The following is a 24,461-nucleotide window of genomic DNA, read 5'->3' on the forward strand; positions in this document are numbered from 1 at the left end:
AGAAGAAGGAACAACAGAAATAGCAAAACCTTGGTAAATAAAATACTTGCCTTCTCCAGTTTTCTAAATTATGGTTGATTGTTAAAGCAAATGTTATAACATTGATGTGGTTTTCAACATAGGAAATACTTAAAGCAATTGCTTTATAAATGGGAGAGAGCAAAGGGATCTAAATGGGAGATTTCCACAATTCTCTCAAACTGGTAAAATTTGGACAAAGTATATTGTAATGTATAACGTAATTATTGGACTGACAACTAAAATAATAAGCAGTGCACCCAAAAACACTGTAGAGAAGTCAAAATGGAATTCTAAAAATAATTTTCAAGCAATCTACTGGAAGTCAGGAAAAACAACAGAAAACAAAAAAAATAAAGTGAGACGTAAGCCCTAGCATACCACAAAGTACATTAAGTATAAATGGTCTAAATACATTTGTCAGTTGAAAGAAATTGGCAAAGTGGATGAAAAAACGTGACCTAACTATGCTATCCACAAGAAACTCACTTTAAATATAACAGTATAAGTAGGTTGAAAGTAAAAGGATGGGAAAATGGAAATATGCAAACAGTACTCAAAAAAGAAGTGGCAAAATAAAGTAACTACAGTAGGTCCTCGGGTTATGTCAAATCTGTTACCACGGTGCTTTTCGCATAAGCCAGAACCCACCTACATAAGTACCTACATCACTCACATGGAGCACATACACAGCAGTAATGAAATGAAACAGTAAAAAATTTAAAAGGTAGTTCCTGACCTTTACTCATGGTAAATAATAAAAAACAGCACATATGTACATACATTGAAATGATGGAATTTAATATAAATAAGTGGGAGATGGCCACGAAACGACATTCGTCGAGTCTGACGTAACCTGAGGACTGTCTGTATATTTGATGTCAGGTACATTAGACTTCAGAGCAAAGAAAGTTACCAAGCACTTTGCTGTCGAACTGAATATAATTTTAAAAAAAATTACCAGGTACAGCCCTAGCCGGTTTGGCTCAGTGGCTAGAGCATCCACCTGTGGACTGAAGGGTCCCAGGTTTGATTCTGGTCAAGGGCACATGTCCGGGTTGTGGACTCAATCCCCAATAGGTGGCGTGCAGGAGGCAGCCGATAAATGAATCTCTTTCATTACTGATGTTTCCATCTCTCCCTTTCCCTTCCTCTCTGAAATCAATAGAAATATATTTTTTAAAAAATCAGGTACAGAGGACATTACATAATGAAAAAAGGTTCATTGCAACAAGAAGACATAATCCTAAATATGTACTCACCAAACAACAGAGCTACAAAACATGATGCAAAACCTAGTAGAATGGAAGGAACAGAAAATCCACATTTTTACTTGGAGACTCCAACACCTCTTAACAACTGGTAGAACAATTAGAAGAAAATCAGCCAGGATGTAGAACTTAACACCATCAACCAACAGGATCCAATCAGAATACTCCCCAACAACAGGATACACACTCTTCAAATGCCCATGGAACACACGTAGACAGATTATACCCGGGGCCATACAACAAATCTCAAGTGTAAAAGAACTGAAATTATAGTATGTTCTTTGGTCACCGTGGAATGAATCCCTGGGTTAAAGATGTAAAAGTTTCCCTGTTAAGATCAGAGACAAAGATGTCTGCTTTTATCACTTCTATTTAACATTGTACAAGAGGTTCTCGCCAGGACAATTAGGGTGAAAGGAAAAGCATCCAGATTGGAAAGAAAGAAGTAAAAGTATTTGTAGATGATATGGTCTGGTATACAGAAAATGCTAAGTAATCCTCTAAGAGATTACTAGAGCCAAATAAACAGCAAGGTTACTGGGTACAAATTCCGTTGGTGATAACTGCAATGAACAATCTAAAAATCAAGTTAAGAAAACGATTCCAAGCACTGAACCTGTCCCCAAGGCCCCCTTTTCTCTGACTTCTTAGTAAGCCAAAGCAGCCCAGCCTAGGCTCATTTCCTTGTTTCACTATCCCCAGCTTTAATAAACATCCTCTAAAATTAAAAAAAAAATTTCCACTTAGCATAGTGTCAAAAAGAGTAAAATACTTACACATAAATTTAGCAAAATAGCCCTACCTGGTTTGGCTCGGTGTATAGAGCGTTGGCCTGAGGACTGAAGGGTCCTGAGTTCCATTCAGTCGAGGGCACATGTCTGGGGTTGCGGGCTTGATCCCCAGTAGGGGACATGCTGGAGGCAACCCATCAATGATTCTCAGCATTGATGTTTCTATCTCTCTCCCTCTCCCTTCCTCTCTGAAATCAATAAAAAAAATATTTTTAGAAAGGTTTTAGCAAAATAAATGCAAAACTTACATTTTGAAAACTGCAAGACATTGTTGAAAGAAACCAAGTAACCAAAATAGTCTTGAAGAGAGTTGAAGGACTCACACTTCTGAGTTCAAACCTTAGCCACAAAGGTACAGTAATCAAGACAGTGTGGTATTAGGGTAAGGACAGAATAGGTCAGCCCTGGCCAGGTGGCTCAGTTGGTCCAAGTGTCATCCTGATCTGCCCAGGTTTCGGGTTTAATCCCGGTCAGGGCACATACAGGAATCAGCCAGTGAGTGCACGGATAGGTGGAACAACAAATCGATGTTTCTCTCCCTCTAAAAAGTCAATTTTACAATTTCAAAAAAATATATAGATAGATCAATGGGATAGAATGGAAAGTCCAGAAATAATGCCTCATCTATCTGGTCATTTAATTGTCAACAAGAGTGCCAAGACAATTCAGTGCAGGAAAGAATCATCTTTTCAATAAATGGTTCAGCCCTGGCTGGTGTGAGTTAGTTGGATGAATGTCACATTGAAAAGCTGCTGGTTTGATTCCCAGTCGGGGCACATACCCAGGTTGTGGGTTCAATCCCTGGTTGGGGCGCATGCGGAAGGCAACAGATTGATGTTTCTCTTTCATATTGATATTTCTCTCCCTTCTCCAAAATCAATTTTAAACTTCTTTTTAAAAGTTCAGCCGAAACCGGTTTGGCTCAGTGGCTAGAGCGTCGGCCTGCGGACTCAAGGGTCCCGGGTTCGATTCCGGTCAAGGGCATGTGCCTGGGGTTGCGGGCACGTCCCCAGTGGGGGATGTGCAGGAGGCGGCTGGTCGATGTTTCTCTCTCATCGATGTTTCTGGCTCTCTGTCTTTCTCCCTTCCTCTCTGTGGAAAATCAATAAAATATATTTAAAAAAAATTCATATTCCTTAAAATATTTCAAAGACAACTGGGTATCCACAAAAAATTCATCAAAATTAAAAACGGTACTTTAAAAAAAAATTTTTTTTATTGATTTCAGAGAGGAAGGGAGAGGGAGAGAGAAAAACATCAATGATGAGAGAGATCACACCCCGGTTGAACGACCCGTCCACGCCCTCATTTTCTCCCACATTTATGTACTGACTTTATTCTGCGCAAGGAAGGAAGTGGCCCAAGAAAGGGTGGGAACCCCACGCGGCGCCGTTGTCATGGAAACACTTAGCTCCCAGCGCCCAACTACAACTCCCAGCGGCCCGCGCGGCTTCCGGCCGGCAAGATGGTGGCGCGCAGGAGGAAGCGTGCGGCGCGGGACGCCGAAGAGGGGATCCCGAGCCCCCCTGGCTACTCAGGTGAGGGCCGCGGGACAGGTGCGGGGCCGCGGGACGGGTGCGGGGCCGGGTACAGCCAGGCTTCGCCCAGAGGCGGCTCGGGGGCGGCGGGGCCCGGCAGGGCGCGAGGCCCACGCGGCTCCCTGCATAGCCTCTCCCGGGACGAGCCCACTTTGGCCAGCGCCCCCCCTTGGTGAACCCGCCTCGGTCCACACTCTCCCCGGGGCGGGCCCCACACCTGCCCCCCTCGGGGAGCACGTCCACTCCCCGATGCCTCTGCGGCTCCGAGTCCGGCCCCGGCAGCTCTCACCTGGGCGGGTCCGTGCCCAAACCCGTCCCTTTGGGCAGCCACCAGTCTGTTCTCTGCATCTAGGAGTCTGTTTTTCTCTTTGTTTTTAAATTACCTTTATTGGTTTTTAGAGCGAGGGGGAGGGAGAGAGAAACGTCGATGTGCTGTTTCTCGCACGCTCCCTACGCGGGATCGGCCTGCAGCCCGCCGCCCCCGCACGCGCCCTGGACCGGGAGTCGGACCGCAACCTCCCGGTGCCGGGGAGGAAGCCCCACCAACTGAGCCCCCCCCCCCCCCCCGGCCGGGGCTGAGGTCAGATGTAAATCAGATTTTGCCTCACTCCTACCGCACCCCCAAATCTCCCCGGGGGCTACAGTTAGCGCCTAAAGTAAAGCCCCAACTGGCTACCATGGACCCCGTGGCCCCACGTGTTGTGGCGGGTGCAGACCTTCATTAGGTCCAGCTTTCTGTTCCGCTGAGGCTGCAAGCTCTTTACTCGTCAGGGATTTTGCACTTGGTGTGGCCCCTTCTCAGAGTTCCGCCACCGCGGTGCCCTGACTGCGCGCATTCCCTTCCGCCAGGAAGCCTTCGGGCTGGTTACCCAAGGCCTCGCCGCCACCCCCCTGTGCTGCCTCCCCGTTTCTTTCAGATCTGGTGCAGCCCCTGTTATGCTCGCTCCCTGTCTCCCTCCGCCACGCAGCTCTGAGTGCGGGGCTGCAGCTGCGTCCCTGTGCTCTGAAGGTGGTGGGAGGAACAGAAGACAGCCCCTAGTTTTATGAGGATTAAAACGTACGGGAATATGAGCGATTTCCCAAATAATCCTCCAAGTACAGACGTAGGACCATAAGAGAACTTGCGAAGGCACAGAGAAGGCGGGTCTCCCCTGGCAGCTAGGACTCCCCGAGGAAGTGACGTGAGAACTTGAGGGACAGGTGGAGAGGAGCGGGCTGCTCTTTTCCGTGAAGGGTACAGGTGTGTGAGGCCCCGAGCTGGAGGAACAGAGAGAAGGCAGAGTGGCCTGCCCGCTGGTGGCGGGAGGAGGGGGTGAGATAGGGCGGGGGGGGGGGGGGGGTCAGCACCCGCTGGGCTCCGGCCGCGGGGAGGGTTTCGATGTTTACCCCAAACTTTCCTCGTTTCACTCCCTCCTGTGATCATTGCCGCCTCGTTAGCTCGGGGCCCCTCGTGGGCAGATTCTTGGCTCAAATACTGTCAGAGACTGAGGAGCGCCCTGCACAGGTCTTGCCCAGAGGAAGGGCTCAGGGCGGGGTGGGTGGGTGGGTGGCTGGACAGGCAGATGGGACTAGAAGGGGCAGCCTGACCCTGACGTTCACGCCCTCCTTTCCTTCCAGCCGTTCCCATCAAGTTCTCCGAGGAGCAGAAGGCTTCCCACTACCTGTACATGAGAGAGCACAGAGTTCGAGACGGCGCCAGGTCTTCCTGGCCTCTGAAGAGGACGCTGTTTGTCCTCAATGTGCCCCCTTACTGCACAGAGGTGAGCTGGTGCCCGGGAGGCGGGCGCGGGCGCGGGTGGGGCTCTGGGCAGAGCCGTGCTTCCACTGCCCCCACCAGGGCCTGAGCCGTGAGTGAGATGGAGGCGGCTACTGAGCCCCAAGGGCGGGCAGCCAGAGGGCAGCCTCTCCCTGAGATGTGTTTTTGAATAGTTGTTTACAGATTTCAGAGCAGAAGGGGGCGGGGAGCGGAGAGAAACATCAGTGATGAGAGAGAATCATTGGTCGGCTGCCTCCTGCACGCCCCACACGGGGAGTCTGCAACCCGGGCCAGGCATGTGCCCTCACCGGGAAATGAGCTATGACCTCCTGGTTTATGGGGCGATGCTCAACCACTGAGCCACACCGGCCGGGCTAAAGGTGTGTTTTTCAAAATATTAATGTTGAGGAGCCCAAAGTTTTTTATTACCTAGAATTATTTCAACTGCATGCTGTTTTCCCCTGTCCATAGTAAAAGATAGGAAAACTGTAAGAAAATAAAATTATTTCTAAATCTACCTAGACATGCCTATTTTCTCTACAAAGTTGGTAAATTTAGTATTATATAACTTTACAGAAGAGAAACTACTTTTTTTTTTTTTAAAATATATTTTATTGATTTTTTACAGAGAAGAAGGGAGAGGGACAGAGAGTTAGAAACATCGATGAGAGAGAAACATCGATTAGCTGCCTCCTGCACGCCCCCCACTGGGGATGTGCCCGCAACCCAGGCACATGCCCTTGACCGGAATCGAACCTGGGACCCTTGAGTCCGCAGGCCGACGCTCTATCCACTGAGCCAAACCGGTTCGGCAAGAGAAACTACTTTTGTTTTTTCAAAAAAGAAATAAATTTCTAAACTATTACAGTTTTAAAAATACATTTTTTTTTATTGATTTTAGAGATGAGGGAAGAGGGAGAAATAGAAACATCAATGATGGGAGAGAATCATCTACCAGTTGCCTCATGCACACTCCACGCTGGGAATCGATCCTACAACCCCAGCATGTGCCCTGGGAATGAAACCATGACCTCCTGGTTCATAGGTCAATGCTCAACCACTGAGCCATGCTGGCCGGGCTGAATGCTTACAATTAAAGAGAAAAAACCATTAAGAGGAGAGGGTGCCATTTTGAGCCTTTACTGAAGGCCTGGCCAGATGTGTGCAGCCCACAGGAGTTCACAAACAGAAGCAGCACCACCTGCACCCAGAGATCCCTCGTCTCTCGCCCCCCCCCCCCTTCCAGCAGCACAGGTTTCACTGTTTTTAATTTTTCTTTTTTTTAATTGATTTTCCACAGAGAGGAGGGGAGAGGGACAGAGAGTAGAAACATCGATGAGAGAGAAACATCGATCAGCTGCCTCCTGCACACCCCCCACTGGGGATGTGCCCGCAACCAAGGCACATGCCCCTGACCAGAATCGAACCCGGGACCCTTGAGTCCGCAGGCCGACGCTCTGTCCGCTGAGCCAAACCGGTCAGGGCAGGTTTCACTGTTTTTAAAAGGCAGATTCAGGTGGTAAAACTTACTTGGTTGGCTCATAAAGTCAGAATACTTCGAATAACACCAAAAATGTCCCCACCTATTCTTGCAATAATTTCTTTTTACATTTAAAACGTTTGTTTATAGGTTTATTTAGAACCTAATCCCTCTTTCGGTATCATTACCCAGAGAAATGGATAGGAAAGACTGATCTTTCAGCAGGATGTACTTTCCAGTGAGAAATCCCTTCACTTCGGTGAGAAAGCCAGTGCGTTCTGGGCACGTGCTCCCGCAGGATCCTGCCACAAAGCCAGAACTTACGCCTGAATTCCGTCTCCCCCACCTCCTGAGGCCCTGCCAGTGCAGGGGTGGCCTCTTACCCCGTTTTTAACATGTAAATTGACAAGGCTCTGTCCCGGGCCCTGGGAGGAGAGGATTTTAACCCTGCTGAGGCCGTGGCTTGCCCAGCCCTCCCTGCGTGTCCCTGGTTGGGGCACAGACGTGGGATCCCGGATCTCCAGGGGCGGAGGGAGGCTCCTGGAAGGGCCTGCAGCCCTCACACTGCTCCCTCCGCCTCGGCAGGAGTGCCTGGCCCGCCTCCTCTCCCCCTGTGGCCCCGTGCAGTCAGTGGAATTACAGGGGAAGCCCGAGCTCACCGAGAGCCCCAAGGAGCCAAAGTCGAAGTTTTTTCACCCCAAGCCTGTTGCGGTAAGCCTCCATTCCTGGGGTCTGCCAGCATGGGGCACGGGGGCTAGGGCAGGGACCCCGTGAGGGGACGGTGATGTTGGGTGGCAGTGGGACTTTCAGGGCCTGCCCTATGGCTCTAGGCAGACATGTGGTCCAGGAGGGCTGGCAGGTAAACCGCTCCACTCCTTACCCCAGACTTCCACTACCTTTAGCTTCCTGTCGCCTCTCTCCAGTGTCCTGAAAGCTCCGGGTCCATCTCTTCCCCACCCCCACCCCCACCCCCACCCGAGGGCCTCCTTGAGCCCCACTGTCATTCCCTGTGGCCTGGAGCTCACGCCTCCTGCTGCAGTGGATGGAACTAGTCTGCGCCCTGTGTGTCCATCCATTCCTGGCCAGGGCTCAGCACTCTGTTCCCCGAGTCCCTCCCATAACGGAAGAAAGGCCTGGTGGGAACGGGCACAGGGGGTAACCAGGGGCTCAGGTGGGTAACCAGGGGCATAGGTGGGTAACTAGGGCACAGTGGGTAACTAGGGGCACAGGTGGGTAACCAGGGGCTCAGGCAGGTAACTAGGTTCAGACGGGTAACTAGGGGCTCAGGCGGGTAACCAGGGGCACAGTGGGTAACTGGCACACACCCATCCTGCCTGTGGATTAGGGACAACCTCCTGGTTATCTTCATGTTCAGGGACAGCCCTGCACATCTCCGCTGGTCCAGTGACAGGCTGCGGGCAGGGGCAGCCTCGTGCCGGCGTGAGTGGGGGGGAATGGGAAGGCCCGGCGCTGTGACCTCTCTCCCCCCAGGGCTTCCAGGTGGCCTACGTGGTGTTCCAGAAGCCGAAAGGGGTGTCGGCTGCCTTAGCCCTGAAGGGCCCTTTGCTGGTCTCGACAGAGAGTCACCCCGTGAAGAGCGGCATTCACAGTCAGTGCTGGCGGAGGCGGGGCCGGGGGGGGGGTACCTCCTTCCTGGGCCCTGGGTGAGTGGGTGGGGTCCTTGTGGGGGCAGCATCGCCATGTTCACTTGCCCTGAGAGCAGCGTGTGGGAGGCCTGAGCCTGGCACTGGGTGGCATAGGTGGGGCCCAGCTTGCCACCACTAGAACCTCCCTTACCGAACCCTGGCCAGTCTCCATGCCTGTGGCCCGTGTGCGATAAGCCAGCTGGCCCGGCGGGTCCTGGGGTGGCCCGCACGTCACCTGAGGAGGCCTGTGTCCGTCGCTCCCTCCCTCAGAGTGGATCAGTGACTACACAGACTCCGTGCTGGACCCGGAGGCCCTGCGAGTGGAAGTGGACACATTCATGGAGGCGTACGACAGGAAGATGGCCGAGGTAGGGCTTCGCGGGGGGCTGCACATCATTGTCGCTGTGGGGAAGGCGGTGCCACGGGTGCGGGGTGGCTCCTGCGGGGGCGGGGAGGCAGCTGACCTGGTCACCATGCAGTCTAGACACCCCTTTCCCTGCTGAGTCCCGGTCACCTGAGCTGGTGGCATCTAGTCACTAGGTCTGTAGAGGAGGAACGGTCCGAGGCTGCAGGAGGCACCTTCACTGCTGGGGGTGGAGTGGGCAGCAGGTGCCCCTGGGGGCCCAGGTTCTTCCCAGCAGGCTCCCGAGGCTGCAGGCGGGTCCCGGGCCATCACGGGGTCATGTCCTTGCAGGAGGAAGCGAAGGCCAAGGAGGAGGAAGGGGTCCCGGACGAGGAGGGCTGGGTGAAGGTGACACGCCGTGGCCGGCGGCCCGTGCTGCCCCGGACGGAGGCAGCCAGCCTGCGGGTGCTGGAGAGGGAGAAGCGGAAGCGCGCCCGCAAGGAGCTGCTCAACTTCTACGCCTGGCAGCACCGGGAGACCAAGATGGAGCGTAAGGGCGCGCCCCCAGCCCGTCGGCCAGCCCCACTAGTCTTGCGCCCCAGCTGCCTGGGCAAGGCCTGTGGCCAAAGCACAGAGCCCCAGAGGCAGGCGCTGGACCTGGGTTCTGGGCCAGGGTGTCCTTAGGCCCAGATTTCCCAACAGGCTTTGGGTTTGGGATCCCAGCTGGCAGCACCTGTGTGCTGATCCCACTGTTGCTCCCTAGGGGTCGCGGTGGGGTCCTCTGGGTTACTTCGGGCTGTAGAGGCACCTGGAATGTAGTTGTGCTGGGGCCAGACTGCAGGAGGAGTGTGTGTGTGTGTGTGTGTGTGTGTGTGTGTGTGTGTGTGGCCTCAGGTACTGGCTGTGGTGCAGAGGCTGCTGTGGAGAGGGTGTGTGGCCAGGCAGACTCATGGGGGCAATGGGGCGCAGCTCCCACGGGCACGTTGTCTGATCCTGGCCGTTCCCCTTTCCCCTCACGCCCCAGATCTAGCGCAGCTGCGCAAGAAGTTCGAGGAGGACAAGCAGAGGATTGAGCTGATGCGGGCCCAACGCAAATTCCGTCCCTACTGAGCCGCACGGACAGGGTGGTGGGGATGGCCAGCAAGGACACGAAGGCCTAGATGCTCTGAGACTGCCCCGGCCCGGAAGCTGCCACGTCAGACAGCACCAAGAATCAGCCCACAGGCGGCGGGTAAAGGACAGTGCCACCCGCAGCCCTTGTCTCCAGCAGCCTGAGCCCGGAGCTGGTGAGCCTGCTCGGCATGAGGACTTGGTTCTCAGGAGCCACCGGCCCAGGAAAGGGTTCTTGCTGCTCCTGTCTCCTCCCAGTCTGTCTGGATCTTCCGCTAAAAGCTAAGTGTCTGCCATGTTCTCCCCTTGACCCTCAGTGGCCAAGCCCCGCAGCTGTGAAAGCCCCAAAGGCAGTGAGAGAGAAAAGAACAATTTATTCATCCAGGCGGACACAGGAAAGGCGAAAGAGCTGCTGGCTGCAAGCCGGGCGGCCTGTCCAGTCCTGCACTCCCAGCTCACTGCCGGTTTCCAGCCACAACACAGACCCCGAATCCAGACACAGTCTCCCCTGTGAACTCACAAATGTTGGAGACAGAAATCACACCCCACACCTCTGCTCTGCCAGCTCCTGCTGCTCAAGACCAGTGAGGCCTGGCCCCGTCGTGCCTGGCCTGGCTGGGCCCGGAGCTGGGCGTCGGTGGTGAGTGGTGAGCACAGGTCTCAGTGGCCCCAGGCCCAGGGCTACAGCTGGGCTGGGATCCTGTTCCCGCTCTGTAAGAAGGAGCCAATGATACTGGCCACGTGATCGGGTTGGTTCATGTGGACGTAGTGGTTGCCTGGAATTTCCACAAAATGGAACCGCTGGGGAAGGAGGGGACAGGTGGTGAGTGGTGGCTCCAGGGGCCCCTCTGGTGGGGCTTTCCTGGGGTCTGCTGCCTCCCTGTGGTTCATGGCATCCCTGGGTGATTCAGGCCTGGCTCTAAGTTCATGAGAAAGGCCTCTGGGAGGGAAGTGTGCCAGCCCTGGGGGCCTGGGCATGCTGAGCGGTGAGCTTGGGGAAGTAGGCTGGGCGGAGCAAGTGGCGGTGCTGTTCTGTCCGACCCGCCCAGGAGGGAGCCAATGGACAGGACAGGAGGGCACCGCCGATGGCCACGCAGCCACACGGGCTTCCCATTTCCGGGGCCAGGTGCTCCCCAGGGACAGTCAAGCACAAGTCCCAGCCCTCCTGCTTGGGGCCCACCCCCACCTGCAGCCAGCACCCAGTGAGGGGACTGGCCATCTGTTCCCATTTGGGATCCTAGGAAACTGGGATGGCCGCTGGCTGAGTCGGGCCTGGCCCCCTGGGTGTGAGGACAATAAAATCGGGAGAGTCTGCCAATGAACAGTCTGCTCTGTGCCAGTTTACGTTGCCCACAGCTGGGAGTGAGGCCTGGTAGCTCCAGGGGCACCTGGTAGACCTGGGGCTGAGCCAGACCAGGAGTCTTAGTGGTTAGAGCACCGGCCTGTGGACTAAAGGGACCCAGGTTCGATTCTGGTCAAGGGCACATGCCCGGGTTACGGGCTTGATCCCCAGTAGGGGGTGTGCAGGAGGCAGCTAATCAATGATTCTCATCATTGATGCTTCTATCCCTCTCCCTTCCTCTCTGAAATCAATGAAAATATATTTCAAAAGAGAAGAGGTAGCACGGTAGAGCCCCGAAGGGCATGATGCCCCCCCATGCCCAGCCACCCTGAGCCCCACACCCACCTCTCCTAGGGCAGATTTCAGCTGGTCAGTCATGAACAGTATGAGCCCCTTGTCAGCATCATATTCTCTCCTCACGTCAAAAAATCCTCCAGTTGCTCTGGAAAGCAAGAAACCAGGGTTCATCTCAGGTCCGCCTCCAGCAGTGCCCTGCACCCTGGCCTGAGCTACCCCCCCTCGTCCACAGCTGGGTTCAGCCACTGGGTACCCACCCACACCTGAAGTCCCAGTTTGCCCTGGTCACAGCCAGTGAATGTAGAGCCAGTGAATGGTTTGAGTCTGTACTTTTTCTTTCCTTTTTAAAAAAAGTATTTTTATTGATTTTTAGAGAGAGAAAAGCATCAATTGGCTGCCTCTTGCATGCTTGCTACTGCGGATCTAGCCCTAGGCACGTGCTCTGACTGGGAATTGAACTGGCAAACATTGGTACATGGGTTGACGCTCAACCACTGAACTACACTGGCTGGAATTTCTTTTTTTTAAAAAAAATAGCTTCACTGAGATAATTTCACCCATTTCAAGTGTATAATTCCTTGGTTTTAAATATATGCAGTTGTGCAACCACCAGTAGTCAATTTTAGAGCATTTTCATCTCAAAAAAAAATCCCAAACCTATGTCCCCTCCCACACACAACTGCAGGCCTAGCTGACGTTCTGTGCAGTCCCTCCCTGGGCTAGCATGGGAGGGGAGCCCCATGGTGGACTCCGCGCTGGCTTCCTCCACGGAGCCGAATGCTTCAGGGTCCATCCGTGCTCTGGCACCGGTCACTGCTTCCTTTTTAGGACGGAAACAGTCCGTGGTGGACGGACGTCGGGGTTGCCCCGCCTGGTGGTGGTTGTGAGGAATGCTCTGGACCATCCACTAGTGTGGGCCTGACGGGCCTGGGACTGCCCGGCCAGAGGGCCATGTGGTAACTGCTTGAGAGACGCAGATTGTTTGCCACTGTGGCCGCACCGCTCTGAGGACGGGCTCCGGCCATCCGCCAGCCACACTGCGCTCAGGTGAGAGTAGCCACGCTGGCGGGTGTGCAGCAGTTTGGATGTGCGTGTCTCGAGTGCATACTCTGTAGACCCTGTGCTGGGCACCAGAGACAGAAGTGTCCCTGCAGGTCACAGGTCCTGCCTTGGGCATGGATGGCGCAGGGCTGCAGTGCAGGGGGGTGGCATCTCGGCCACAGTAAAGGGTGTTCACTGCCGTGAGACCCTGAGGTGTTGGCCTGGGGGAGAAAGGCAGGCAGGAGCGGCAGCATAGGGTGGGGTGCCCTCCACCGTCGCCTGTTGAAAGGTGTGCTGCCCAACCAGCCGCCGAGGGCTTCCCCAGCGAGTGGCACTGGGAGGCCTGCAGACCCCTGGTGCTCACGGTGGCTGCTGGGCTCAGACTTACTTGATGAGCAGCATGTGGGCCTGCAGCTTCTTGATGGCGTGTGCACACAGCTCCTTGCTGATGAAATCGAAGGTGTGCTCTGGCTGCAGAGGCAAGAACCACAGTGAATCATTTCTCATCCTCACCCGAGGATCTGTTTTCTTTTCTAAAATATATTTTTATTGATTTCAGAGAGGAAGGGAGAGAGAGAAACATCAATGATGAAAGGATCGTTGATCAGCTGCCTCCCTCACGCCCCCGACTGGGGACTGTGAGCCAGAAACCCAGGCATGCGCCCTGATGGGGAATCAAACTGACCTGGTTCGATTCCTGGCTGGGCTCAACCATTGAGCCACACTGGCGGGCATTTTTTAAAAAAATATTTATTGCCCTAGCTAGCCGGTTTGGCTCAGTGGGCAGAGCGTCGGCCTGGGGACAAGGGTCCCTGGTTTGATTCTGGTCAAGGGCACAAGCCCGGGTTGCTGGCTTGATCTCCAGTGTAGGGTATGCAGGAGGCAGCCGATCAATGATTCTCATCATTGATGTTTCTGTCTCTCCCTCTCCCTTCTCTGAAATCAATAAAAAAATATTTTTTAAAAATATATTTTATTTATTTGAGAGAGAAACATCAGTGTGTGAGAGAAACATCAATGGGTTGCCTCCCATACACACCCCAACCAGGGATCAATTCTGTGACCTGGGTATGTGCCCTGACCAGGAATCTAACTAGTGACCCCTCAGTGCATGGGGCGACGCTCCAACCAACTGACCCGCACTGGCCAGGCACCAGGCACTGCTGTGGGTGAGACCTGTCTCTTGGCCCTGGGGAACCTGGTGGGGCACCTCACCCACCTACCCCAGGATGGAGCCTGGGGCCCAACCACACCCCCTTCCCAATGGGCCTCTCACTGCCATGGGCCGGAGGCCCTTTCCCCCTAAATCTTTCTGGGCTCACGGCTGCCCATCCAGAAGGTGTTTCTCAGACTCTTACAGCCAGGCGAGACTGTGTGACTGAAAGCAGAGGGGTCCGGGCGACTTCTGGGCCTAGATTTCAGGTCTCAGGTGTGGCCCCTTCCCACTCCCTTTCCTGGTCCACAGGCTGCCCTGCCAGCCTGGCCCTGGGCTCTGCCAGCGCAGCCACCTGCCTGCTCGGACAGGTGCCATGAGACAGTGCAGGACGATGCCCACAGCCCCTGTTGGCCTCCGACAGCCCTGACCACCGTCTGATGAGTCCGATGGCTAGGCCTGTGCCGCCGGGGACTGTGGTGCTGGAAGGGGAGCTGGGCCACACTGGGATGGACCGCCGTGTAAACCGCACACTGGACTTTGAAAACTTGATAAGAAAAAAGTCAACGATCTTAATGTTCTATATTGATTACCTGCTGAAGTGACAACATCTTGGATACCCTGAGTTAAAAGTATTGAATGTGACTTCACCTGTTTCTCTTTACTCTTTTCTTTTTTTAAAAAAATATATTTTATTGATTTTTTACAGAGAGGAAGGGAGAGAGATAGAGAGTTAGAAACATCGATCAGCCGTCTCCTGCACACTCCCCACTGGGGATGTGCCCGCAACCCAGGTACATGCCCTTGACCGGAATTGAACCTGGGACCTTTTCAGTCCGCAGGCCGATGCTCTATTCACTGAGCCAAACCGGTTTCGGCTCTCTCTACTCTTTTAATATGGCTACTGGGGAGGTGAACTTAAGGAGGCTCACGTACTTCTGTCGCTCTGGGTGCTCTAGTCTGAGCCCTCTGAGGGCACAGGGTCTCCTGTGTCCGAGCTCAGTGGGCAGCTGACGGGATCAGGGTGTACTCGGTGGGTAATTCACGAAGGCTCCCGGAAGGACCGACTAAGCTACTGTGCGCATGGTGGTGAAGACACGATTCCTATGAGCACTCTGGCCACAGCCCACAGACTGCCTGCTCTGCCTGGACCCCGCCCAGCCATTTCCTACTCTTCAGACTCGGATCACCTTGGGTGCTTCCCCGCAGACAGGTTCCCGTGCCCCCCACGGACGAACGGAGTAGCCGTGCAGCGGCTGTTCTCCGGCCACAAAGGAGTGCATCCTGATACAAGATACAGCACGGGTGAGCCTGGACACACAAGGCCACACCCGGCATGACTCCCACTTACATGAGGTCCCTGGAGCTGTCAGATTCGGAGAACAGAACGTGGTCGCCAGGGGCTGGGGTGGGGGGAGTCCGTGGTTATGGGTAAGGAGTTTATACTGGGGAGATGTGAAATGTTGGGGTGGTGATGGTTGCATGGCATCACGGATCTGTTTTATGCCACTGAACTGTGTACTTACAAATGGATGAAAAGGATAAATACTCTGCTATGTACATTTCTCCACAAGAGAGGCCGACAGGCACGTGAAGGGAGGAGGGCGGCGGCACTCACCCAGGCGATCCTCCGGTCTCTGTTCAGCACCAGGCCTGGGAGGGAAGCACAGACGGTGTGGGTGAGGGTGAGGGCGAGGCCTCGCCTCAGCTGCCCTGGGAGCCTGGCCCTTCAGCCTGGACTGGCAGGCACCATCCCCGCCATGCCCTGGGGGTTCAGCTGGGGCAGAGCTCGTCCGCCACCACCTGGCCATAAGCCATGTGGCCACCCCGGTGCCTCCCCGGCCACCCCAGAGGGCAGCGCAGGAGGATGGACGTAGGAACAACAGCCCCTCCTGGCCTCAGAGTCTCCGAGAACCTTAAATGACCCTGCGGGTCTTCAAACACCATAAGGTACGCAACACTGAGGCATCACGTCGCCACTCGTCTGAGAAATCGAGCAAAAAGAAAGGTTGGAGGGACGAAAGGTTGGTGAGTGCTCCCGGCTCCAGGCCGAGCCTGGGTTCTCAGCCCCAGTCGCGATGGTGGACAGCTCGGCCTCACCAGGGAGGGCAGCTGCCATGCTAAACCCACACCTGGCAATGTCCCCGCAAGAAGTGGCTGCCGGGAGGGCCGGGTAGCTCAGCTGGGTAGAGGGTGTCCGGTTTCGCCAAGGCTGCGGGTTCGATCCCGGTCAGGGCACAAACAAGGATCAACCAATGAATGCATAAGTGGAACAACAAATCAATGTTTGTTTCCCTTCCCCTCTCTCTAAAATTAATCTAAACCGAAAAAATCAACTCATCAATGCATCTGTCCATTAATACCCACCGCGTTGAAGAACTTCCTTTGGTTTAGAAAACTGTTAACTCTCAGTGACAAAGTGCTAGGAGCATCTTTTGTCGTGACATTTGGTCTCTGAGCCCAGGTCCTGGGACACAGCCTGGACCCCTTGGCATTTCCTGACAGGATGGGAGGGCTCCCCAGGGAGATGGAGCCGTGCCCCGGGGAGTGGGCGGGGCTGGATTGAGTTCATCAGCCAGGCCTGTGTGATGGAGCCTCCATGCAGTCCTTGCAGCACAGGAGCTGACCTGAGGCAGGCCGGGAGCAGCGTGCGGGGAGGAGGCAGCCTGCGAGCCCCACCCTGCCCTGCGCCTGCTCCGCGCAGCTGCCGTCTGGCTGGGTCTGCACGGTGTCCTGTACAGTGACCCGGGGGTGAGCAGACGTTTTCCTGAGCTCTGAGCCACTCGAGGAAATGACTGAACCCGAGGGTGTGGGGACGCCAGTTACAGCCAGTCGGTCAGAGCACAGGGGACAGCCTAGGGTGGGCATCTGCAGGCGAAGGGGCCCTGAGCCCTGGGCGGGGACAGGAGGCAGCCTGGCTGCTGGGAGCAGGGAGGACCAGGGGGCCGAGGGGCGTTGCCACCCAGCCAGCAGCCCCGGCGGAGGCTTTCTGACTCAGGAGGCCCAAGTTCAAAGGTCAGAGAATAAAACTCAGGAAGCCTTTCCACGCTCCCTCCCTCTTCCATGCGGGGCCAAGGTCACAGACTCCAGCCAGCAGTGCCAGTCCTGGCCGTGGGCCGTGCCAGCAGCTGCTGCTCGTGGGAAACAGAATGTTGCCAGGCCTTCCCATTTTTCCACAGAAACCGGGAATTCTGTTTTATATATGAACAACCTGTTCAAAATCCCCTCCAGGCCAAATGTTGGGGTTTAAACTACACAAGTGAAACCAATCCTGCCCGCAGCCCCAGGGCCACGCAGCCTGTGGGGAGGGCTCGGTCCCAGCGGTGGCAGGTGGCAGGGGCTGGGCACTGCAGTCATTAGGGAACCAGAGCTGGGTTCTCCCCTCAGGCCAATCCCTCCAGCTGTTCCCAGAAGCCCATCAGAGGCAGCACGCAAATAAGAAGGCGGCCAGGGACCCGCCCCTCTCCACTCTGCTCACAGCCCCCCGGTTCTCCACAGGCCACCTCCCTCCTGGATTCCCTGTGAGCACGCCCTCACCTGCACCACTTTGCTCTGCTCAAAAGTCACCTCCTCCAGGAGGCCAACCCAGCCCCTTCTACCTGAATGTCACACTGCAAGCTCCGCCCACCTCCTGCGCCTCCCGCCGCCCTGTTCTGCATCCTGCTAGCTCCGGCCTCCCCCAAGGGGGCATGCTCACAGCCAAGGGCCACCAGGCGCTCGGACAGAGGCATCGCAGAGTCTGTCACAGCCCTGCCTGCACCTGACCTTGGGTTTCTGGCCTCCAGAACGGAGAGGTAAGCCCCGGGTTGTGGGATTTGTAACGGCAGCCCTAGGAAGCGAACAGAGTTCAGAGGGGTCAGGTCCAGTGATGGAGGTGTCCCAGTCCCCTGCCCTGCTCCAGGACGGATGGGGGCTGTCAGGGTCTCTGGGGGGAGGGGGTGCGGGGGGGCAGCTCCCCCAATGTCGCCGCCCTGTTCCCATGGCGTCTGGGAACCCGCCCGGTCTTCTTTTAGGTTAACCCAGGGCCCAAAGGACCACGACCACTGCAGAGGGGCTGGTCCCCACACACTGATCCAGGCAACTGCCACTCCGCCGCCTCCTCTCCCACCCCCTAGTCATCGGGTTCAATGTCTGTGCTCATCTCTGCACGTGACCCTGGCCTAATCGGCTTCCGTGCCTCCCGCTTAGCCCACTTCTGCTCCAGGGGCCGCCTGGGTGCGCATCTGTGTGGGCACGTGGGGAGCCTGGCCCAGGCGCTCTGCCCTCTGTCCATGAGGATCTGCAGGGAGGGGCAGGCAGAGGCTCAAATGATCACTGACAATCCCCCACAACAGGTCAGACTGGCGGCTGAGGTAAAACAGTGCTGGGCCCTGTCCAGTCCCTTTGACCTCTGGCTTCTGCAATTTCTGGAAAACAATATAAGAGAGCAGGCCTCTGGCTTCTCTTGAGCGACTGGAAATTCTGACCAGACTAGGCCCGAGTTCCTACCATAAGAAGGACAGGCTGGGCCAGTTCCACAGTCCCCACCACTCCCTACTGCTCACTCCCAGCAGCCGGTTAACTCCGCAACTTGCCCAGCGCCCACAGGCTTTGGGTTCTGATCCCGCCTCCTGGGTACTTGATAAACTGGAGTCACAGTCAGCCAGGCTGGGGGCGGGCACAGAGCTCTCTCCATAAAGGTGTCCTGCCGGGCTGACCAGCAACCCCTGAACGACAGATGAACAGGTGACAGCTTCGCTGTCGAGAGAGGGCTAAGGGACCACCTGGCTGATAGCAGCCAGGCAGCCTCGACTGCCTGCCTCACTAGCCTTTTATTGTAGCAGCAGCTGGAGATAAAGTTTATCTTTTAGACACAACCAGTGGGGTAAGTAATCTTGGGAGGACACAGGTGTTAACACTGTCCTCTAGGCAAGGGCATCCGGGGATTAAGCATAAGGATTCCAGTAAAACCCGGGGTCTGCACGAGCACAGACTTGTTTGGAAAGGTCAAGGGATAATTAGGGGCGCTCCCCTAAGTCTCCCTAAGTCGGAATACCCATAAACAGGGCAGGCGGCCTTCCGCACACTCCCCCTCTCAGACTGTCCTCCTTACAACTCTCCAGCCGAGTCTCCTGTGGTCCCCAACAGTTTCCTGAGTGAATGTACCGGGAAGCGAAGCAGACAACACGGGCCGGCGCTCCATCAGCTCCACTTCTCCCGTTCAAAGCCACTCGGCCCCTCAGGACACCCTCAAAGCCCAGCCTCGGACACGGGCCCCATCGCAAGGACCCGCACAGCGAGCAGCCTCCCGGGTGTGCAGCACCGTCTGACGGCACAAGTCACTTGGCCTTGCCGAGCCTCAGTTTCTCCTGCTCCAAACGGGCTGAGCAGAGGGCAGTGGAGGATTAAATGAGATGCTACTTGCAAAGCACATAGGATCACGCCTGGCCCAAGACAAACTTGGTTATTATGGCTCCTCACCAAGAACCGTGCCGACAAGCGGGCCGGGAGGTGAGCACCTTACCTGCGGGCACCTGGGTGGCTCCCCGCTGCAGCAGCAGCTCCCCGCACTCCTCGCCGACGTGGCTGTTATTCTTCAGGAGCCTGGGGAGACGGAGGGCGCTGGGTGCTGTGGGTCAGGAGGGGCCGATGGGCAGGAGAGGGCAGGGAAAGGGAGGCCACCCCGCCAGGGCGCAGGCGGGTGGAGGGGCTGTCACATCCTTGGGGGCGGGGTGTTTCCACGGAGCCCTGCCCACCAGGCACGGACAGGTGCTGGAGGCCCAGGTGTGACAGCCAGCGTGCTCACCCCCGACCTGCGGTTACCCGCAGCGCAGGGGGTCGGGACAGGCCTCAGAGGAAGTGCCACCTGGCTGAGGCCCAGAGGAAGGCGGTGAGCCAGGGCCCGGGACAGGCCTGGGGAGGGGCCCAGAGGGAGCAAAGGTGCTGACGGAGTGTGCCAGGGGAGCAGGGGCGTCGCTGCACAGGGGAGAGTGAGGCAGATGCAGCTGCAATGGTGCCAGGGAGCCTGAGGCCCAGGTGGGCACAGAGAGAAGCAGGCTTGGTGTGGACTTGCCACCCAAGCTCCTTCCTCCGGCCCCGTGACTGGCTCCTCCCATGTCCTCCCACCGTCTCCCCCAGCCCGCCCCGCCCATGGCACCCACCTCTGCAGCATCTCCTCCGGGCTGAGCGCGCGCGGGGGCTCCTGGGCGGCCTGCTCCACCAGCAGCGTGTGCTCTATCACCTTCCGCTTGTAGGTCAGCAGGTTCTCCAGTTCCTAAATATTCGTGGTTCTCTGGGCAGCGCCCCCCATGCAGACAAGGGCCCGCCCCTCCCTCAGCCCAGGCTCTGCCCTCAGCAGCCCCTGGCCATGCCTTCTGACCCAGTGCGGGTTAACTGGGATCGGGCCTGCTAGTTAACCCTTGACCCAGAGCAGGCTGCCTGCCTGGCCACAGCTGGCCCAGCCCAGCCTGTGCTGGGGACGGCCGGAGGCTCAGCTTGGATGACAGCTGGAGGGGCAGCTTGGACGATGGAGGGGAACATGTCCGGCAAAGTCAGGGACCACCTGGTGGTTGGAATGATGCTTCAACCAGAATCCACCTGGTTAACTAATGCTGTCACCCGAATGGTGGCGTGGAGACTGGCGGCGTGCAGCTCAGGGGTTTCCAGCTTGCCCCTGAGTGTACCCCTTTCCATCCTACTCACCCAGGGAAGAGGCTGGAGTGGGGGGGGTGGGGGGACGGAGCGCGCAACACTCTGCTGAGAGCACAGGGAGGACCAAGCAGTCACCAGCCCCGGGCACTGTGTTTGTCAACTCAGCGGTGAAGCCGCCGATGAAAAAGCCAGAGTGGCAGCCACCAACCATCTCATCGGACCCGCGGATGATGCACCGAGCTCACTGCGCACTTGCTAAGCCGGGACGGGCACGTGGCGACAAAAAACACCCAGGGCTGCTGCGCCATGTTACCCGGCACACAGGCCCTTGGCTGAGCGTGAGCAGAGCTTCCTCGCCCACCCGCTCCTGCTCTGTCCCACCGCCTGGCACTTCCGGGCTGACCTGGCATTTGCAGATCCCTCCCCACCCCAAGCAGTGTAGCAGCATAGCTCTGTCCTGTGTGTGTGTGTGTGTGTGTGTGTGTGTGTGTTTGAGAGGGGGGGGGAGGGAGGGAGGCGGACTCCTCTTGTCTACCCTCTGCCCCTCCCCCCACCTCCCTGCTACCCACCAGAGGAGACAGTGCCCAGGGCCCCACCTGGGACCTGGGTCTCCCCAGGGACAGCCCCATTCTTACATTAGAGTCCAGCACAAAAGGGGATGAGTCCAGCAAGATAAGCTTATCCACCATCTCGGGGAACATACAGGAAAACTAGGGTGCGACACAAAAAGGGGAGAATGAAGAGGAGAGGCGCTTGAAGGGAAAGGGACTCAAACTTTTCCCTGGTGTTTCCTGAAACACCTCTCAGGCTGGGGCAAGGGTGCTGACCGAGAGGCCGGAACAAGACTCTCTATCCCTCAGGGCACCTTCCTCTCCCCTGCCCACCCCGTCCGCACCCAGCACCCAGCTCCGAAGCTCAGGGTGGCTGCGTTCGGGGCTCTGTCTGCCACAGCGATTACTGCTGGGAGCTACCAAGCCGCTGGCACAGCTAATGAAACGCTGACCCGAAACTCCTGTGCCAGGTAACTTCCTCCTCCTGCTCTCCCACCCCACCCCCACTTGGAGGAGCACCCACGGTGGCCAGAGGTGATCACTGCAAAGCCTTCTACTCACCATTCCACCCACAGTGCCACCTACGAGACAAAACAGCAGTGGCTGAAGCTCCCCAGCCATCAAAACCTACCAGACTTCCTCCCAGCTCCTCTCTCACCAGTGATGGGGCTCCTGCCAAACTTGGGGCTCCCTCCCTGGGGCCAGATGGCCCCTCATCAGACCTGACCACTCAGGGGGCCGTATTTCCTCATCAAATTGGGAGACAACTGCCCGGCCGGTGTGGCTCAGTGGTTGGGTTTGACCTATGAACCAGGAGGTCACGGTTCGATTCCCGGTCAGGGCACATGCCTGGTTTGTGGGCTCGATCCCCAGTGTGGGGCGTCCAGGAGGCAGCCGATCAATGATTCTCTCTCATCAATGTTTCAACTCTCTATCCCTCTCCCTTCCTCTCTGTAAAAAAAATCAATAAAATATATTTTAAAAAAAAATTGGGAGACAACTACCTACTGGGCCATAGGTGCCTCAAGGGAGTTACCTGAGCCCAGAAGCCTCAGTGTCCAAAGGTCAATGTCGAATGAACCCCTTCATTTTCCTTAAAGTTCCCAGAAGTGCAGGGGAAAGGGACCTGAGTACCAACCCCCCCCCCCTCGCAGCCCCCCCTCCTCCAGCCGGAGCCCCCACGGCCCAGTGTACTCACCAAAACTGTGGCCCATGATGGAGAAGCGATCCCACTTCAAGGCTGAAAGCACAGAGCCAGGGCTGGGGTCCAGCCTTCCCCACCTCTGTCCCAGCATCTGGGGCGCGCCCCTCAGGGGCGGACCCCGCAGGAGGGAGTGGGCCCTCATGCCGGCCTCCTCCAGCTTCCCTGTCACCCAGGGATTCAGGGCAGAGCTGGGGCCTGACGCAGGTCACCCCCAGGCCAGCCTTGCTTCCCGGCTACCACACTCACTCCCACCGTGAGAGGGGGTGCCCCGCTCCCCAACACTCTGCCTCTTACTCACCTGCCGAGACTCTCCGGATCTCACCCACGAAGTTCTGATAGTAATAGGGAAGGCCTGGGCTGTAGTGGGACGAGAGCCCGTGGCCCCCGAAATCCATGGCCACGTAGTAAAAGTCTGAGGCCGAGGGAAGAGGGAGGAGAGGTGTCGGACTGGCCTCTCCCCTCTCACTCCCCACAGCCCTGCCCCTCGCCCTGGCCTTCCTCCCGCCCAGCCCACCTCTTGGGAGGAGAGGGATGAGTCTGTCGAAGGAGTTGGCATTGTCCAGCCAGCCGTGCAGGCAGAGAATGGGGGAGCCCTTCTGGGAGCCCCAGGCTTTGGCGGCGATGTGGCCCCAGGGCACAGCCAACTTCAGCTCCGAGAACAGACCTGAAAGCCATCGGCTCAGTCCTGGAGCCGCACTCCGGAGCCTTGGTCTGGGCCCAGCCCCTCACCCCCACTGTGCAGGGCATCAGCGACACCCAGGATTCCTGTGCTGCCCCCACGGTGACGGGGAGAGACCCGGAGGTGGGCCTGGGGATCCCCAGGGGAGGGGAAGAGAAACTGGGTCCACTGAGTGAGGAACACCTTGGAAGGGCTTCACCACAGAACTTTCCAGAATAGTCTGGGGCTTGGCTAGCTCTGGGCTCTGCCACTTGCTGGCCGTGCAACCGTGGGCAAAGTTATGAAAACCCAGCCTCGGTTCATTTTCTGTAAACTGGAGTAAACAGTAATAATAATAATAATAATAATAATAATAGCCAACATTCTCCGAGTCTTTGCTGAGGGTGAGATGCAGTGGCCCATCTCCCACATCTTCACAGTAAGTTATGCATCCATCCGTTCAGCTGGTTCTTGATGTTAAGCACCCCGCTCCGCAGACCGGGAAACTGAGGCATGGGGTGCAGTACAGGCCCGAGGTCACAGGGAGGGAGAGCTGGAGCCGGCTCAGCCCCGGACCCGCTCTGACCCCGCCCCACGCTGCCGCCGGCGGTCGGGGCTGCCTGCTCCGCCGCCCGGAGCGGCCCCTCTACCCTGCTGCCCTCCCCACGGGGTTGGGGACCTGCACCCCTAAACTCCCGGGAGCTTAACTTCCTCCCTGGGACTCCCGTGTCCCACCCACCACCCTGCCGGCCCGGCTCGGAGACGCGACGTGAGGGAGGGCGGCGTGGCCGGCGAACCCTTCCGTCCTGCCCCCCGCGGGCCCTGAGAGTGGGCGGGCGGGTGGCAGCGCGCGGGTGGCCTCCCCCTCCCGCTCGGGTCTAAGGGTCCCTGGACAGGGGTCTTCACCCATAGCGCCCGTGATCGCGCGGCGGCCGTCGCTGTCCTCCTGGAGGTCGCTCCCAAGAGCACGGACGCCTTTTCGGGCCCTACCGGCCCCGCCCCGCCCCGCCCCGCCCAGGCCCCGCCTCCAGGTCCCGCCCCGCCCCGCTTCCAGGCCCCGCCCCCCGCCCCGGCCCCGCCTCCAGTCCTGGCCCCGCCGCACCGCCCCGCCCCCGGACAAGCCCCGCCTAGTCCCCGCCTCCCCGCCCCGCCCCGCCCCGCCCCCGGACAAGCCCCGCCTCCTGGCCCCGCCCCGCCCCGCGGCCGGAGGACCCTCCTGGGACGCAGCCCGAGCTCGCTGGCCTGTCCCGGCAGCGCCTGCCCTCGGGGGGCACCGCGTGCGGTAGGAAAGTGCGCTCGTCGCGGGGAGGCCGTGAGCCGGGCGGCTGGAGAGCCCGGGATTGTGGCCCCACGGCCCCCAGAACTCCGGGCTCCGTCCGGGCCGTGTCGCGGGAGCGGAGAAGGCTGTGCTTGGCACGTGGGTGAGGGGACCCGTTCCCGGGCTGTGCCCATGGCCGCCGGCCCCGCGGGGACCTGGAGCTGCAGCTGGGGAAGCAGCCGCGGGGATCTGGGCAACCCCTGGGCCCTCATCGGCCTGCACTGAGGGCTGAGTGTGGGGTGACTTTTGTTTAACGTCCGCCGGGGCTGCACCGCGTTCCCGCCGCGGCCTGGGCCCAGCAGTCAGCACCTGGC

General features: G+C 57.4%; 2 protein-coding genes across 3 annotated transcripts; one reads left to right on the forward strand and one right to left on the reverse strand.

Annotated features, from left to right (window-relative positions):
• Positions 1–3,501: 3,501 nt before the first annotated feature.
• RRP7A (ribosomal RNA processing 7 homolog A) lies at positions 3,502–12,109 on the forward strand. Its single transcript, XM_059681435.1, has 7 exons — positions 3,502–3,618; positions 5,236–5,378; positions 7,440–7,565; positions 8,346–8,463; positions 8,771–8,868; positions 9,195–9,393; positions 9,868–12,109. The coding sequence occupies exons 1-7, from the start codon at positions 3,546–3,548 to the stop codon at positions 9,951–9,953; spliced, it is 843 nt and encodes a 280-aa protein (XP_059537418.1). The 5' UTR covers positions 3,502–3,545; the 3' UTR covers positions 9,954–12,109.
• Positions 10,308–23,830, reverse strand: SERHL2 (serine hydrolase like 2). 2 transcript variants are annotated; one of them, XM_059681433.1, is made up of 12 exons: positions 23,736–23,830; positions 22,686–22,835; positions 22,470–22,583; positions 22,166–22,207; positions 21,529–21,548; positions 21,052–21,126; positions 19,927–20,039; positions 19,290–19,369; positions 15,405–15,439; positions 13,022–13,104; positions 11,641–11,737; positions 10,308–10,754 (listed from the first exon to the last, which is right to left on the reverse strand). In XM_059681433.1, the coding sequence occupies exons 1-12, from the start codon at positions 23,737–23,739 to the stop codon at positions 10,635–10,637; spliced, it is 933 nt and encodes a 310-aa protein (XP_059537416.1). In that variant the 5' UTR covers positions 23,740–23,830; the 3' UTR covers positions 10,308–10,634. The 2 variants fall into 2 exon arrangements, with proteins under 2 accessions (XP_059537416.1, XP_059537417.1); XM_059681434.1 differs by lacking the exon at positions 10,308–10,754 and having other exon boundaries at positions 15,313–15,439.
• Between the last annotated feature and the right edge of the window lie 631 nt (positions 23,831–24,461).

This window comes from Myotis daubentonii, chromosome 2, assembly GCF_963259705.1.
Source record: "Myotis daubentonii chromosome 2, mMyoDau2.1, whole genome shotgun sequence".
Classification (NCBI taxonomy): Eukaryota; Metazoa; Chordata; class Mammalia; order Chiroptera; family Vespertilionidae; genus Myotis; species Myotis daubentonii.

Coding starts and splice junctions, on each gene's coding strand:
- RRP7A (XM_059681435.1), top strand. CDS start 3,546: ATGGTGGCGCGCAGGAGGAAGCGTGCGGCGCGGGACGCCGAAGAGGGG. Junction 5,379..7,439: donor TGCCCCCTTACTGCACAGAG/GTGAGCTGGTGC, acceptor CCGCCTCGGCAG/GAGTGCCTGGCCCGCCTCCT. Junction 7,566..8,345: donor TTCACCCCAAGCCTGTTGCG/GTAAGCCTCCAT, acceptor CTCTCCCCCCAG/GGCTTCCAGGTGGCCTACGT.
- SERHL2 (XM_059681433.1), bottom strand. Junction 21,549..22,165: donor CATCATGGGCCACAGTTTTG/GTGAGTACACTG, acceptor TTTGTCTCGTAG/GTGGCACTGTGGGTGGAATG. Junction 13,105..15,404: donor GAGACCGGAGGATCGCCTGG/GTGAGTGCCGCC, acceptor TTGCCTCTGCAG/CCAGAGCACACCTTCGATTT.